Below are 18,382 nucleotides of genomic sequence, written 5' to 3' on the forward strand. Positions count from 1 at the left end.
CCTTCTTCTCAACTCTTCTTTAGAGGATGTTTTGCTTCAAGATGATGATGAAGATGCTCTTGATGATGTTGTTCTCGATGAGTTTGTTCTTGATGCTACTATATATGATGACATCAGTCCATCTTCTCCTCCTACTCCACTTGCACCCAATCAATCTTTTTGGGCTCACATAGTTCTTCAAGATGTTTGTCCTCTTGTTGGTGATCCCACAAATGCACACATCACTCATTCTCTAACTTTAGGTATTAGTCTTTTGAGTCATCCAATTTCTATTGATCCTTATAAGTTTTCTACTGCTTCCAGTGTGTCAAAATGCGATAATGCTATGATAGAGGAGTATTTTCCTTTGATGAAGAATCATACTTGGGATTTGTTTCCTCTCCCTAAGGGACGGAAGTTGGTTTGGTGCAAGTGGATGGTTCTAGTGATAAGTATAGGGCCAGTCTAGTGGTTAAGGGCTTTTCTTAGGTTGAGGCTATTGACTATTTTGATACTTTTGTTGGTTTAGCTGCGATGGACTCAATTCCTCTTGTACATTCTGTTGCTGCATCTTAGAGTTGGTTAGTGTATCAGATGGATATGAAGAGTACTCTCTTGCATGGTGATCTTTAGGATATCTATATGGAGAAAACACTAGGATTTGTGTAGGATTCTTACTTGCATGTAAACTACATTGTTTATTGTATGGTCTCAAACAAGCACCTAGAGCTTAGTATGAGAAGATGAATGATTTTTTGCCTTCCTTTGGGTTTACTAGATGTCACTCTGATCCTATAGTTTACGTTCAGAGGCATGAGGGGATCTTGTCGTTCTTAATGATAATAGATCTTTTCATTCTTATTCTCTGTGTGAATGACTTGATTCTCATTATGAGTTCTCTTGCCATGATTGCGGATACTCAATGAGCTTCGATGGAGTGCTCTGATATGATTGACCTTAGACTTGTTGCGTTAGTTACTTGATCTCCAGGCTCATCAATCTTATGTCAGTATTAACATCTTTTAGTAGAAGTATGCTCTTGATTTGCCTCAGAGGCTTGGGTTAGCTGATTGCAAGCCAATCCCTATTCCTTTTCAATGAGGTGTTGTGTTGTCTACTAGTTGCACTACTCCATTAGTTGATGTTGCTTTGTATAGCAATTGGTTGGCAACCTTTTGTACTTGACACATAGTTATCCTGATATTTCCTTTGTAGTTTGTCTTGTCCCTTGTTTATCACAAGATCCTCATTGGAGTCATTGGAAGGCAATCGAGCATATCTTGAGGTACATTTAGGGCACTACATAGTTTGACATTCACTACACATTAGATGCTATTGAGATTGCAGGCTTCCTTGAATTAGATTGGGTTGGAGATGTTGATGAGTAGAAGTCTACTTTTGTCTCGGTTTTGGTGCAGTCAACTCAGCCTAAGTATCAAGGAATTGTCTTGACTATTGACAAGGTTCCTTGGCTTCGATAGTCGATTGGTGGTCCTCCCAATACTCTTTAGTTTGTAGTCAGAGTGCCATACACATTTCTTGCAATCCAGTGGAGCATCAACGTACCATGCACATTGAGATACACACGCACTTCATCTTGCAACTCATTTAGGATGGCGTTCTTTCTTTGAGGTGTTTACCTTTGAAGTAGCAAGTTGTAGACATCTTCACTAAACCTATGGGATCTCCTCGCTATCTTCAGTTGCAGGGGATTTTTGGGGTAAAATAGTCCTTGGGGGATCTTGATGAGTCCTTCCTTTCACTTTTTGCTTTTTAGCAGTGTGTTTTCTCTTTGTTGGAGAGGAGTTTTTTCCCACAAAGTTCTTCTTTTCTTTGTTTGCGAGAGATTTGCTTACTATAAATTGTATCATATAATTCCACATTATATATTTGCTTAGTGGAAAATTTGGAGAAGCCACCGTGTAAGATTGTCTACAAAATATACATAATCATAGCTGAATATCTCGTTAAAAAATTGAATGAGTTTATAAAAACTCGGGATTCTTGTTTGCATGGTGAGTAATTCCACCAAAAAATCACAGACATGTCGAGTTTTTGCTAAAATCTCTCGACCACATAAGAATAGAATGCCTAGGATACAAAAAATGCATTCTAATTTCATTTTTGACTGATTTCTTTTGCTTCCAGTGAAAAGACAACTTCCCAACATTCTTTGAGGTCATAATCAACAATTTTGCAACAAGGAGTGAAGATTTGTAGTTCATCCAGTTGTGGGCGCAATTGGAGCTTGTTCGAGGCCATCCACAAAAAGAAAAATATGTTAGCTCAAATTTGCATCAATGACCTTGTCTTTGTGCAATATAATCTTTGTGCGCACAAAGAAGGTAGAGCAAATATCAAGCTGTCCAATTGATTTTAATGATATAGGTCCTTATGGTGATTGGATAGTGTAGGGTCAACCTCCATTGTTTTTAGAGGATGACATTTATTATTCGGAGGGAAAACCAATGAAGAAGGAAGGGGTGGATTTGGAATCACATTGGATGATATTGAGGAGAGTGAGGATCAAGATGACGACGAGTCATTGTTAATGCTAGCCACATCTAGGATGAAAGTCAAGCCACAACTTATCACACCAAGTGAGGTGGCAACCATAGGGGACTTCTAAGAATAAACCTTCTAGTTCTACCTTTCCCTTAGCTTACTAGACTTGGGAAGATGAAGGTGTAAAATGTTTGATATAGTATTTAGTTTTAGTTTTACAAAAAAAACTTCCTATTTTAACTTTCCTAGGCCTTTGATAATCAGTGTCCAGACAAGCAATGCTCTACATCCTGCACAATGCCCTTGGTAGACAACTTGTCATTGATGCCCATCCCGCATCTAATCAGTGCTTGATTGGAATCCAATCCTACTCAGAGCTTCTCAAGGTAAACCAAAAAGATCTATATGAACAAATGCAAAATCCTTAAGCTTTTTGAAGATTGAGTGTAATACAATACCACTAGTTTTAGTTCTACTGATTGAATATTTTAAAACAAATCAATCCTTCAACTTTTTGAAAATCGATTGCCTAGTCTATGATAATCAATCCACTGTAAAAATTTCAACTATTCCTAACAACATGGAATATGGGAACAATAAAATGTGGTAAACTATGTTGCTAGATGACGATTCAAATTTTCTTACAACATAGATTAGGGTCATCCTTTAAGGAAGAAGAAACTATAGAGTTTTGCCAAGAAATTATTGTTGATGTGAGTTTTGTTTCACTACAACATTTAGAACCAAATACTCAATGTTCAGAGTGAAACATCAAACACTCAATCCTCTCTTGATATAAGGTCATCTCTCATGCTAAGCTTGCAAAGTAAGATCATGAAAGGACTTCAAGGTTCCATTAACCGTGAATACTTGCTCAGTGGTGGTGTGTAAACCACACAACAATTATCTATTGGACTAGATCAAAATTGTACCACATGAAGTTGGGGTATATTTGCCTTCTCTCTCTGGTCATTATTTTGTGGTTCTCAATTAGGTTGGGATAATAGGAATGACTTTTATTGGTATAAAATTGTGTGGTTACATTAATGGTAGTGAGTGAGACTAATAAATTTTGGCTTATTTACTTATGGATTCTTATGGCTTTTTTGAAAAGGAGAAACAAGGTCTTCCAAGGCAAGAAAAGGTGCCTTACTGAGTTCATAGTGAACTCACCTTCCTAAATATTCTTTTGTATGTCTCAATAATTGTGGAGATCCTCAAAAATAGACTAATGTTTTTTCTGAATGAAGGCTTGGCTTTCTTTTACAAAGAAGAGATTAAAAGGCTGTGTTTGACTCTAGGGAAAGAAACCATTTGAACAAGGAGGAGTTGGCTACCTTAAATGAATACCTGAAATCTCGGAAAATCAATAGATTGGAAAAGAAAATCTAGACTATTTTGGTTGCTATCTGTTACATCCTAATTTTCGACCCAATTTAAAATGTTCATATAGCCATTGAGGTTCACATGAAGTCTGTTGACAGTTAAATATGTTATAGTCTTGTGAAATGGTAAGATGGTTGGTTGTTATAATTTCATATGAAGATAACATGCTAGTTGATTATTTGTCATGAATTCATGGAATTGAAAAGGTAATTAGCTGTTATGATTATTTATGTTAATAACTTGTTATGGTAATATGATTTAACTACGGAGAATATCCTTGTAGGGAGCATGTCAAAGGGGTGGAAGCATTGTCAGAAAAGAATTGGGCACAGGAGCATCACCATTATTAGGCAAATGGGTATGAATCATGAATCACCATGGTTGAGGATGTAGCGACTGCATAGCAGGATACACACATTAGACACGCATGAGCTATTAAATAAACATTTAAAATATTAGTGATTTTTTAATTTAAAAAAATGCGTATCTCAAATGTTTTTTGGTTGACTTTTCCACCACATCATTTTAATACATATTTGTGTACGTACACATAGATATAAATTAAAGATGACATCATAGTATTATTATATACAAGATTTTATCTATTTAATACGTACATTTAAATGCATGTACAAGAAGACAAAATAAATCTTTTAAGATGAAACATGTATTTAGATATACATATTTAAAAGGTACGACCTTTTTTAAACAATTACCATGTGCCATCTTAATAAGATATATTTACATGCAAGTAAATAAATATGTTTATAATATTCTTTTGACTTATAACCTTCAAATTCTTTTCCTTATTTATTCAATTCTTTTCTTGAAACAAAAATGCACCCTTGGCATATTTTATTGGCGTTCAAGAGCCAAATCTCTTCTTTATAAGTTACGGCTTCTTGGAAGCCAAAGAGACTTTGAGAACTTCTTATATTATGAAGTCAAGAGAGACCACGAACACACAATATATCACCCGATTCCTTCTTCACATATCGATCGAATACTTCTGCATTTTTTTACACGATATCCCTACTATATATCGCCCGGTTTCTAATGCATTTTCCTTGCAACAAATGCCTTTTTCATTGATTTTCGCTGAAGACGTGATTGTTATTTACATTGAAAATTGCGACTGAAGATTCATTCCGTGGAGAAGCTGATTATTAGCACCCAACAAGACTCTATCTTATTCCAAATTTTCTACCAGGTTATGTGGATGTCCAAATCCCAAGTATTACAATGTGTTCTATAACAATTATTACTGCAATTTGATTATTATAGCAGTTAGATACAAATCTAGATTATGAAGCAAATCATCCTTGTTAATAATATCATCGGTTAAGATGAATAAAAGTCAGGTATCCATGACATGATATCATATTATATATGCCGTTGAAAGTCAGAATCAAATGGTATTTATTATGCTAGTCTTAAGATTATATTCTCAGGTCACATAAATGTGATTTGCTGAAAAACATGTAACATTCTTATATCAGTCAAGGATCAACAGAAAGAGCTGGTTGCTCTGAGATTCAAACACTTGGGACTCACCCGACTGTATAGCCAAGGAAAAAGGTGAAGAGGTGAGAGAGAAATCTGCAATAACATGAAACAGAATTAGATGTGACATAACAATGTTTATCATTTTTGAAAGAAATCATTTAATAGCTCATGTATGATCATGTTTATTGTTTTCTCCTGTTGTCAAGTCGAGTGGTGTGATTTGATACCAGGATGCTTAGTGGTTGACAAAGTGTTCCATGTCTATTTTGGGTAGGGAGGGCCTTTCTAGTTAAAGAAAGTGTGGGGATAAGTTTAAGGTCCGTGTTTGGGTGGTTAAGCCCCTAACAATGTTTTCCCTCTCCACGAGATGTCAGGACGTGCATTAGATAAAGATAATTTGAGCATTCAAATATTTATTGGTAAAAGGTATTTTTTACTTTTAATATATTTATACAAGTAGAAGATATGATGGATTAATTTATATCATTGAATTCAGTTATTCCTTGTGATGAAAGCAACCTTTCTTGTCAATGTAATTGGTAACCATTTAAATCAGTTGACCTTCCAACTGAATTATGGAATATATCTATTGGATTGTTATTTCAATTTTTCATTTATAAGAATAATGATTATGAGCATATCTTCTAAATCTTATGTTATTGCCACAGTTAGCAATAGGAAGAAAAGAAATGAAACAGAGGTATTTGATGCCCTAAATGATACAGTGGTATTTGATGCCCTAAGTGATACAGTGGTATTTGATGCTCTAAATGATATAGTGGTATCTGATGCCCTAATTGATATAGTGGTATTTGATGCCCTAATTGATACAGTGGTATCTGATGCCCTAAATGATCCAATGGTAATTGATGCCCTAATTGATACAGTGGTATGGGATTCCTTAATTGATATAGTGGTATTTGATGGTAATCGTCATTTGATCCTAAGTGGGGTGTTTGCAAAAGCATCCTTAGATTGATTTCGGCTTCGAATTCCATGGATGTAGATTTTAATCCCCATGGTAAATTCATTGATGGTATTTTTTGTTCTTAGTTGTGAAGTTATGTTTAACTGATTGTAACCATTAATCTTGTTCACATGAACATAACTGATATAACTATCGTCTTATGAAAATGAAGTACTAACTGTATTTCTTTGATATGTTAGTTGTTAATTAAGACTTGGGGAAAAGTGGTTGTTACACTATCCCCAGATTTGAGCCAGTAGTGAATGTGCTGGATATGGATGACATGGCTGACCCTCTAATTGCTACTTTTGAGACAAAGCAGTATGAATATGGTTCCTCTCAAAAATATTGTTGGAAACAGTTTATTATTGTGACCTTGTTTTAATGGCGATGTACCAAACTGTTGTGGTGTGGGTTCCTATGGGTGGGTACCCAAGGCTGGGACCCACCCATAGTCAGGCAACTATGCGTGTACAAGGAGGCTGGTCTATGTTGGCACTCTAGTGTGACAAAAATCCCACTCTTAAATGCTGGTGGGTGCTATTCACCATTAGTATGGGCTTTTGGCCAGTCCCCTTCTGGACTTGTGGCTGTTTGATTGTGGGTGGATCTGAGTCTTGGGTACACACCCATGGGAATCCACACCACTGCAACTTTTAGGTGGGGACATCATACTAGGGCCATATTATTGTAGTATCCTTTTTTATATTTCATGGCTATACTATCTTGATGGAGTGGTAGCTCCTCCTACTTGTAGCCTCTTTTTGTGAGTGTTTCCTAATTATAAAGAATTCAATATTTTTCAATTCAATCATATCTATGTGCTAGGGATGTGTTTTCCATGAAATAATTTAATATTATCCCAGTTGTACAAACTATTAGTGGGTTGAAAAATTTCTTAGAGTTCGTATCATCAAATCTTGACAGATTTGAAAAGGATCTATGGTTTTTGATTCTTATGGATCCAATTTGATGAGGTCTATTTTGGTCCAAGAGGCCATATGGGAAACTTCTCCAAAACTTCCACAAAGTGTACACAGAAAAACCCATTTGCCAAATCAACAAAATTTCCCTATGTTACCTCGAGTTTTTGGCACAGGGATGGCGAGATAGGTTTCTAGGACGACAATTGTTTTTTTGCGATTTTGGGGACCGAGGGAGGGGGGGGTGGTGGGACGGCTATATATATAGGGAAATTCTAAATTATACATTGAAATTTGCAAATATACACATCATTCATATGAAACTAAGAACAAAGCATGTCATTTAAACATTATAGAACCATGACATCAACATTTGAATGCCATCTAGGAAATAATATCTGATTTTAGTACTCAATTGTCAAAATGTATATCAATATCAGTGAATAATATCATAATTATTAATGATAAACATGATAAATTTGAAAATCTAAAACTAAATATGCCTAAAGCTATACGCCCAAACGCTAGAGGGCTGCCATAAATTAATAAGTATCAATGTATCATAATCATGTTCATGTTCAACATAAAAAGCGTATCATAAAAAAATGAAGTAGACTGTTGCTCCTATTTTGCCTCTGCCGCATTTGGAGGGGTGGGGCCCACCTCGACAACCTAGTTAGGAGCCTTAAAATTATAATTTAATATTCACTTTTTAATTTTTTGCCTATAAAAAAAAAATTAATTGAAAAAAAATAAAAATAAAAAAACATTTGGGGATGGCTGGCCATACTCGGTATGGTTGGGGACGTCTAGGCATCCCCCTCCATACTGGCAGCCATCCCCGAGTTTCGGGGATGTCTCTTGGTAATTTGCCTTTTTTGGGGATGGCTGGGGGACTTTCCATACCTGTCCCCCCGTCCCTAGGATGTTCCTGTCTCAGAAACTCTTGTGTTTTGGCCGGGTACGCGTCCCCAGGGAACATAGAAATTTCCAGATTTGAAACACCTTAGATTTGCAAACACATCTAAAATCTTGAAGTGCCTTGAAACTTTTCCTACATGATCATGAATTCAACTATACAACTTCCACTCAAATGAAGGGCTAGTAAGTAGGAAGGTATCTGATAGAACTTGAAATTCCGGCCTTATACCAAATCAAAGTAAATTGAAGCAAAATATACTATTTCCACATAACTCTCATGAGAGAGATAAATGTAGAATGAGTATCTAGAATTCACAACTTAAAAGAATAACAAAGCATACCCACAAGATAACTCTATACATACATTGGGAAAACCTTTCAAGAAAATGCCTAACCTCTAATAGCATCCACATAACTCTTACTATATCAAGAACAAGATTGTAGTAAACTAATAGAGTTTCCATGCAAGGAAATCATCAAGCAACTAAGCTATACTTCTCTATGTGAACAAACAAATAAAAATGTAGTCACACTTACTGATTCATGCTTGTTATAATCACATATGCAACCTATAAGAGACCATCCAACCTCTATCTTATAAGACACAGTTTCCACAAGCCAACTTCAAAACCACTAAGGCTGGGGTCCCATTGAGGGGGGCTTCCTTAAAAATAGAGTGGGTAGCTGCTGAGAGTTTTTAGGAATATTTAAAGGTGAGTGGTCCCATGAATTTTTTTAATTTGTTTCAGCTTAAAAATTTTATCACTTAAATTTAAGAAAGCTAGTGGTCCCATGAATATCACTTGAAGAATTTAAATTTATGATATCATTATTTTATTACTATCATATTAAATCTTTAAAATAATTTATAGATTGTTGAAATGTGGCAAATAAACTTATAACTTGGTGGGGCTAAATCCAGCCCCACCCCATTTTCACCCACTCAAATTAAGAGGGCTAAAAACTCGGGGCTCCTATATTGTATGAAAAGATTCCAATTAAACCTTTAGCCCCCTGTAAAAAATTATCATGGAGCCACACACTCCACAAAAATAGAGCTCAAGCCCCTCCCATGGGATCCCTGCCTAAGTGGTATGACGCAAATCATGAGCTTACTAAACCATGATTCCAAAATAATATATTTGGTACTAACTACTAAGTGATTTGCACTTTAAATTTTTAACTGTCACATACAATACAAAAGTGTCTACATGCCTACCCATGGGGTATGCACATCTTTAGGTGCACCTCGATAAAATATTAATTTTATATCATTAATATTATCAGTATGGAAGGCTGCACAATACACCTTTCCCAACATTTAGTAGGGGTCTGGATCCTGCTTATGTGAAAGCAAGGGTTTATTTTGATCTAGGAAATAATGAATAAACTTATGTATACTATTGTTTCATTAATCATAAGAAATGATGATAGTGCTTTGTGCTTTGTGAAATGATAAAAATGTATAGGGAGTAATTCCTATTAATTATGTACAATCTTTGTTGATAGAGATTTAAATTTGGATAAACAAAAAATATTCATATTGGAACAAATACAAGACTTGCCACATAAGTCCTTAGATTCCCAAATACAAATTTGCGATTAGGTTGATAAACAAATCACTCTAAGAATTAAAACTGTATAAAAAACTCCATGGTCAAGTGTCTAAGTTGTGTAATATTTGGAGTGGTGAGCTTTTTAGGAAGTCTTGATGCTACACCCTTGTGATCATCAACTGGATGCAGTGAGTGGTATGTAGACAGACCATTCATACTCATGAGAGATGGGTTTGTGCATACCACTTCTTTGAACTATGGGTCAATGGGTTTGACTCAAGAACTATTTATTTTAATCTTGATAAGACATTATAAATGTAGTGTCCTTTTTTGGTGATATACTCGATTTTGCCAAAAATAACAATTCCCACTATATAATTTATTTACAAATAGTATTCTACTAGGTTGCATGGGTCTGTGTAGCCACACCCCCAGGATGCCACGTACCCAAGTACATGTACCCCAAGCACCGGGTTCTTAGTGGAAAGAATCATAGCCAAGGACCTTGAATAAGATTTCTTATTTTTTGTTTTGGTTTTTTGTTTGGGTATCAGCTCGTTGTTTATCAAGCTTAATTCAATACATAATCAGTTTGAAACTTTGATACAATATTGCTTAACAGTAAACTTTATCACTCTTCAAGTCAGAAGTTTGTCACTTGCAATATGTAATTGTTATATGATTTATGATCTTCTTGTTCATGTTTAAAGTCTGCCTTCTTTATTATGCATCTAAACAGTTATCATATATTATTAGTACAAACGTATTGCTAATTACAATACATTATAACAACAGACTTTATCCCAGTTCTTGTTTTGGAAAACCATCGACATGACTCATATTTTCAGATTTTCTATATATATTAAATTATATTAAAAAGTAGTTTGATGTACCCAAGTACCCCTGTGCCCTATTTTGAAAAATAGCCGTATGGGTACCGGTACCCTAAGTTCCCAAGTACCCCCGTCCTCGTGCAACCTTGGTATTCTAGTACATAATTGCAATCCTTAAGAGAAAATTGTGATAAATTAATATCAAACATTGATATCAAGGATCTATTGTCATAAGTAAATAATTCTTACTAAAAACATATTCCAACAACCAATCGTATTAGGAATTTAATGGGAAGATCCGGTAGGATCCCATGAGACTATTCCTCATGATTAGGCCCAAGAGCGTGGAATGACCAATTAAGTCCAATTTGACCCCTTGGCCAACAAGCTAACCAAGTTGGGGTGGGCTACTTAATCTAAAGATGCCCGGATATTGGTTCCTCACAACTAAGCCCAAGAGAACAAAATGACCAAGTAAGTCAATTCGACCCCTTGGCCCACATGCTAACCAATTTGGTGTGGGCTACCTAATTGAAGGATTCTTGAATATTGACTCTCACAACTAAACCCAAGAGTGTGGAATGACCTGCCAAGTCAAGTTGACCTCTTGGTCCACAAGCTAACTAGCTTGGGGAATACCAGTATTGCTGCACCTCCCTAGGAGACATATAAATAAATAAATAGTAAATACAGTAATATTGTCTACGGATCACTTTCCTTAATAATTTTGATTGTTGTACCTTTCTGAGTTCTATATATATCAAACTTGATCATTTGATTGCATGTTGAGTGATTGATATTTGTATGAATGGTTGATTAACTCAATGAATTCCTTTGATTGTCCGATTTGAGGTATTGGTGGGTGATGATTGAGTGATTGATGAGTGATGGTGTCATGAATGCTGGTTTGATAGATTGGTGAATGATGATTTGATAGTGGTTTTCTGATTGATTGTTTGCTTGATTGATGGGTGATGATTGCTTTTGTGGATTTATGAGAGATGTTTGATAACTGATCCTTGAATGATTGGAATGGTCTCTTTTATTCTTCATTGGTGAAAACTCACCACCTTTCTTAAGACTTGAGTGACCACTGTCCATCGCCCTTTGAGAGTAATAAATTGTTTTTCAAATTGATCTCTATTAGATTTCCTCCTAAAATTTAACCTTCTTCCCTTTATATCTTTTAGTGGGAGAGTCACACCTCTTCATCGTGCCTTCTCTTTGCAATAGTTACAACCTTTCACAATCACCAACCTTTCACAACTACCACTCTTTGAAAGAGTACAACCCTTCATAATATTTGCCCTTTGAAGATAATTACCATCCTTTGCAAGAGTACAACCCTTTGTAATTACCCCCCTTTGAAAGTGTCACAATCTTAATGTCTTCCAATCCTTCTCTTCTTCCAGTAATCCTTCCTGGACTCCCATGCTCCACCTTTTCTTGCATCGTATCTTTTTTCGAAGGAACTCTTCTCTCATTTATATCTCATGTTTGAGGGAGTTGCAACTTTGCATTTCCTTCCTTTTGACCATTCATGCAAATTTAACTAACATATTTTATTTTTATTCTATTATATTTTAACTATACTATTATTATATATTAATTAATCCTATTTCAACAAGGGGACATTACTATAAACTTAATAAAATACTTCCTAGTTGTCTATTTATCATATAAAGGGGCTCTAGAATGAAAGCTTTACAAGGAACATCACTCAGTGAAGGTTTTGCTATTGAAGATTATAGCTGTGATAGAGATCTTTTATTGCTAGAGAAGAGGTTTATGATGATATTTCTGTATAACTGAGCATGATGTGACATTCAAGGTGTGCTAGGCGTCTCATCCTAAATATCTAAGATTTTACTAAATGAAGAGACATGCATTTGGAAATATGAAAAGACTTACATTTGGAAGTGAAGAGTTGCTCAATTCAATATATGTATGATTGCTTTGTATTCAGTTGAATGCATTATACTCAAACTTCTTTTATTTAATAAAAGAGAGATTTTTTTGGCGTGGCTGGGTTTTTCCCCTCTTGTTGGAGGGTTTTCCTAGGATAAATTGTTGTCTCTTTGTGTCTTATTGCTCTTCATTTTGGTTATTGCTGTTTATCTTAATTTTTGGGCAAAGCATTATTATTTGCAAATAGTAAAGTGAAAGGGTTTGACCATTAGAGAAACCTCAATTATTAAGCATACTAGAGTCAGCTTAATCCAAGGCTGGGTGATCTTTTAGGGAAGCTTGGTGCTTTAACCCCCTGTGAGCAACACCTAGATGCAATAAGTTCTAAGTGGACCATTCACGCTCATGAGAGACGGTTTCATGTGGACTATTACTTGTGAAATATGGGTCAATAAGTTTAACTCAAAAACTATGTGATCGACTCTTGATAAATATCTGAATTTGGTACATTATGAAAAATATCTATTGTCTGTGAATGAGTTAAAAGGGCTCTTCAAGGAACGGTTCATAAGGCAAAACACTTGCTGGAGGTTGTACAAATGGAGCTGGAAGCCAAGTGGGTTTTATCTTAGGGGAAACTCACTACTTAAGTGTATTTGAGTTGGGGTAGTATTAGGATGGGTGATCTGTTGAGTAGTCCTAATGCTTTGCTCTATGAAAGTCGCCTAGATGCAATGAGCACTAAGTGGACTATTTGTGTTCATGGTAAATAATTTGTGTGGACCACTATTCTTGAAATAAACGAGTGCGTCAAAAATCATGCAATTAAATCCTGATAAGACACCCTAATTTGGTAGTTGGTACACTGCAATGTCAAAATATAAAAATCTTAAATAGTGATTTATTCATCTTATATCCTGCAATCTCTTTGCAAGTGGAGTAGTCACAATTCCAAAAATCAGTTAAACCTTTTTCAGAAAAAGAATTGGATAAAGAATAACACAGCTAATTATTTAATTCAGAGGACCATAATGGATTCTGCGGTTGATTACTCTATGGCAAGGGATAAACACCAGACGCTTATTTTAGAAAAGATGACTAAATAAAGCTATCTGGGATGGGTTCACATCTTATTTCTAAAGTTGCTTTTGACCATGATATGTTCATAATGTAATTTTGCTAATTCCAGTAATTAGTTCTTATCGTGACTGGATTGTGGGCATGCTGAGAATGATAAAACTTTTTTAAACATAATCATTTCAAGTTTCTAAACGATAGGCTGTATATGTATTTCATGCTACATTTCTTTTAGCTCTTCAATTGCATCAGATTTACTTAGTGATCACTCTTTTTAAACATCAGACACTTATTTTAGAAAAGATGACTAAATAAAGCTATGTGGGATGGGTTCACATCTTTGTTCTGAAGTTGCTTTTGACCATGAAATGTTCATGATGGAATTCTACTATTTCCGGTAATTAGTTCTTATTGTGACCGATAAAAGGTTTGTGTAAATAATCATTTCGAGTTTCAAAATGATAGGCTGTGTATGTATTTTATGCTAGATTTCTTTTAGCTCTTTAGTTGCATCAGTTTTAAGTGTAACCATGATCAGTACTTACAGAAATAGTAGCCTCAGCCCTCAAGTTTACACATTTGTCTCGTAGCTCTAATTAATGTTATGTTTTCTGATATTACAAATTTGTCAGTGTGGCTTTGTATGACAATTAGTTTTAGAAACATATATATCACTAATGTCATAGTCTAGTATGGTCGAAAGCTTGAAAGTTGAAACCTAAAGGCTAAAACTACTCCATGATTTACAGCACTTAATCATGGGCAGTGTCTGTTTGAGATTTTGCTCCATTGTCCTTTAAGTTGTGTTTTGTTTTTGTTGCTTAAAGTGGATACTTTCTGATCAATTCTATATACTTCAGGTGCTAAGAATGATGCAATTTCTCTGGAATTGCATCTTGCCAACCGGCTTGATCGGGATACAAGTGGAGTAATGGTCATTACTAAGCGGCATAGAATAGCAGGGAAACTTGTGAAGGCATTTACTGATCGGAAAGTAAGAAAAACTTATCTTGCCCTTTGCATCGGATCTGCTCCAGAATGGAGCGAAGTCTACATCGAGTCTGGTCATGGAAGATCAAAGTTTGGTGCATGGCGCGTGTATTCTAGGAAAGATGTTGGAAGGGCACTTCCAGAAGGTTGTGTTATTCGAGAAATGGCCACTCGCCTAAGAGTCTTATCTGTAAATGGAAATCAGAAATTGCAACATAACAGTCATGAAGAGTCACAAAATTGTCTTGAAAAATTTGCTTTTGACTCAAGAGAAGGCCAGTTTATTACATCTGAAGCTGATGAGTCAGTGAATAGTGTGAAAAATTTGGTTGTCGTGGAACCAAGTTCTGAGAACAGTGGACGGGTCTGTGATTTTGTGAACTCACCAGATATTTTGAAAAGTAATGAAGTGCTAGTACGGGCTTATCCTGAAAGTGGAAGGACACATCAGATTCGATTGCATTGCCAGTATTTGGGATTGCCTATTAGAGGGGATGTGAAATATGAAGGACCCCATGTCTGGAAGGGTATAACTTATGCTAGTCATGCCTTGCATGCAGAGTCTCTTTGTTTTGAGCATCCAGTCACTCAGACAATGGTTAAATTGTATGCTCCTCTTCCTCAATGGGCGGTTGAAGCATATGGATGTTCTCCTCTCTAGTGCATTTGATACTAAACCTAACATACGCAAGGTACCCACTTTTCGAATGATGTTTTTCAACATATAAGTCGTTTTCATTGATGTATTTTTCCTTTCTTCTGTTGTTGAAAGAAAGGAGAAAATTGTGGAAATTTACTGTGATTTGTTTCATTTTTTTCCTGTTATGCTTTCAATGTTGTAACCTGATCTTTGAATTTTGGTCTGTTTCTGGATACACAATAACAGTGAAGATGATACGGTGGGCACACATTAGGTGCTTCTAATTGCCTGATACATCTTAAATCCTAGTTTAGAGACTAAAGAGAAAGACTTTTTGGTTGTCTTAGAACAAAATATTGGTGACATTGAACCATTAAACAAGTCTCTGATGATGTAAATTTACCAGATACAAAGAACAATTAAGTGCTAGTACAGGCTTATCCTCAAAGTTGTGATTGCCAAATAGTAGCAAAGTGAAATATGTGAAGGGCACCATGTCTAGAAGGGTGTAGCTTATGTCAATCATGCCTTGCATGTAATGTCTACTTGTTTAAGCATCCAGACATTCGGAGAACGGTTAAATTGCCAGCATCACTTGAGAAGGGGCAGTTGAAGCTTATGGATATATTCTTAGGATATTTGATATGAAACTTTGCTTATAGAAGCCATCACCTTTAGAATGGGTTTTCCTCAGTCATTCCCCTTGACATTGTTCTCCTTTCTCCTATGTTTGTGATTGAAGAGAAAATTGTAGAAAGTAACTGTGATTTCTCTGTTTGCTTTCTATATTACAACATAGTTATTGTTTTTCGGTCTGTTCGTAGGCACGCAACAACAGCAATGATAATATAGTGAGTGTGTATAATGTGCTTCTTATTGTCCTTTGTATCATTAATTGTAGCTTAGAAAGGAAATGGAATTTTAACAGACTGTACAGATACTTTGAAACAATGAGCAATGGTAAAAATCAAAATGTACTCAATCTTGCTCATTGTTGATTAATGTAAATTCAAGACAGTTTGTTTTTTGTATCTTGAAGTGGTGCAATGCAGTTTGCTAAGCTACAAATATTCCAGCTAAGATGCAGCTATGGGAAACTGAGAAGCATCGAAAGTTGAGTAAAAGCTTCAAGAGCTACGGTGCTATCTGCATAACTTTATTTCAGTGCTGTAATTACATGATCTATTTAAGTTATCAAGTTTTGAAGAGGAGCTGCTGTTGAAAGTCTGAAATTATTTTTTATAAAAACTTTGAGTTGATGAAATTAGAGTGCTAGTGTAACAACTGTATTTCCCAACCTTAAATAACAACTATCATGTCATTGAGCATGGTTACTTTTCCTATTCATGAGCATGATAAGGTAATTATAACAGCTATTTTACATGTTCATATGAAAGAGATCAATGGAATAACATGCTATTGTCCCATTGCTTATTAAAAAACTAAAACTAAATAAAAGATACATTCATATTCATATTCACATGAATGATGGACAGTTACAACTACTATACATATTAACTTGAGGGGTTTAATGAATTTAACAGAATTATGCTAGATCTACATATCCCAAATTTATTGATTTAACTGTAGGAAATAACATTTCTTTTCTGAGTTACATTAGAGACAGTTATAACTACCATCTAGTAAGCCTATCTCATGCATACAATTACATTACACATTCAACTGAAAAATCAACTGAATTAATTGATTTTCTGATACATTAAAAAGGGAAAACTGATTTTCTAAACATTAAAAGGAATAACTGATTTAACTACATTACTGATCAATATGTATCAAATTGAAAATGCAGAAATATAAAGTCAAGTACCTGATAAGTATGCAGATTATGTCCTTGTGTTGTGCAAGCCTTGGGCATCTAGATGACATGAGAAGCATTGCCATGGGCTTAACTTCCCAACCGTGGACCTATAAGTATCCCCACACATTTTCAACTGAGAGAGGCACTCTTTACCTTGGGATTAGGCCTGAGATACCACTGTCCAGCGACTGAGCATCTTGGTGTTAGAGTATCAATCCATCGCTCGATTAGACAACAAGACTTATACAATGGACTACCATGAGCTGACCCAGTTTAAAAATATTTTATTACTTGTTTATTTGCTATTGATTTTCTTTCTCTTATTATGCAGGGATAACCCGTGGTTCAATGCTATTGCAATACACCCTTCATCTTGACCATGCTGGTCTTCCTTGATGAATTTTTGAGGTGATTGTCTAACATTATATAATCACAACCAACATGTTCTACCCAACTTGAGCCTATGGCTTAGTAAAAGTTGCATATTGCTTTGTAAAAATTACTTGCTGGCTCTTCTAGAGAGTGCTGCTGCACGGTAAAGAATTCTTTTTAAACAAATTTTGATAAAGATCACAAGAAAAAATGTTCTTTAATTCTTAATTTTTGGACTCAGCCAATAATGAGTAAGCAAATAGATTCATTTCAGACTTAATCTCTTTTTGTGTTATTATCACTCTCCTTTCCCAACTAAAAATTAAGAACCTCATGTATCGAATTGAGAGAAATAGAGAACTATAATGGAAAAATGCATGACCCGAATAAGTATTGACTCCTTATGGTAGATGAATGCTGCAATGTCTGGCTTTTAGCACTTGCAGAGAGAATGTAAGACATGAATTATATACTTGTGGAGCTCCAACTTGGCTCATGACACAATGTGCAAATTTCACTCACAAGATATATGTTGTTGTAGGTAGCAATGCCTTGCAGAGATAGACTATGCAGTAAACTGGTTGCATAGAATTGTGATTGTGAGACAAAGATCTTTTGGGTAAGAAATACAGAGCGAAGCGATTTTATGGAGAAAAATGTGATTGCAAAGCAAAATAGGTAACTTAAGAAAATGTAAAAACAGTTCCCCAAGGTGAAACAATACCATCTTGTATATGGGGTGTTCCCTTGCATGCTTGGTTACAAGCAAGAGCAGGATGAAAGGTGGCATGATAGTTATAAAGAAAACAAGGGGTCATCGGCAATACTTGGCAACATCTTACTAAAATGAAAAAGGCCATTGAAGTTTATAAGGCCCGATGAAGAAATAGGAAATATGGCCTGCTCATGAATAATATTAATCCATAGCCAAGGTGGAAAAATAAAATAATAAAACATACAATAGTATTAAAACATAAAATAATATTACTTAAAGGTAACT

The 18,382-nt window shown here is 35.3% G+C and overlaps 1 protein-coding gene across 6 annotated transcripts in view; it reads left to right on the forward strand.

The window, feature by feature from the left end:
- Positions 1–17,598, forward strand: part of LOC149576610 (Pseudouridine synthase family protein) — a 30,417-nt gene extending 12,819 nt beyond the window's left edge. For 2 of the 6 annotated variants that reach the window (XM_089818388.1, XM_089818351.1), the window contains 2 exons: positions 14,422–15,243; positions 15,438–16,532. In XM_089818388.1, the coding sequence (XP_089674514.1) occupies positions 14,422–15,212 (791 nt within the window). In that variant the 3' untranslated portion in view covers positions 15,213–15,243; positions 15,438–16,532. Of the gene's footprint in view, positions 1–14,421; positions 15,244–15,437; positions 16,533–17,001 lie in introns of those variants that run through there. The other 4 variants (XM_089818373.1, XM_089818379.1, XM_089818359.1 and 1 more) reach the window with 4 other exon arrangements.
- The last annotated feature ends 784 nt before the right edge of the window (positions 17,599–18,382 follow it).

The sequence above is a fragment of the Cupressus sempervirens genome, chromosome 1, assembly GCF_028749045.1.
Source record: "Cupressus sempervirens isolate cs-2001-9-10 chromosome 1, ASM2874904v1, whole genome shotgun sequence".
NCBI lineage: Eukaryota > Viridiplantae > Streptophyta > Pinopsida > Cupressales > Cupressaceae > Cupressus > Cupressus sempervirens.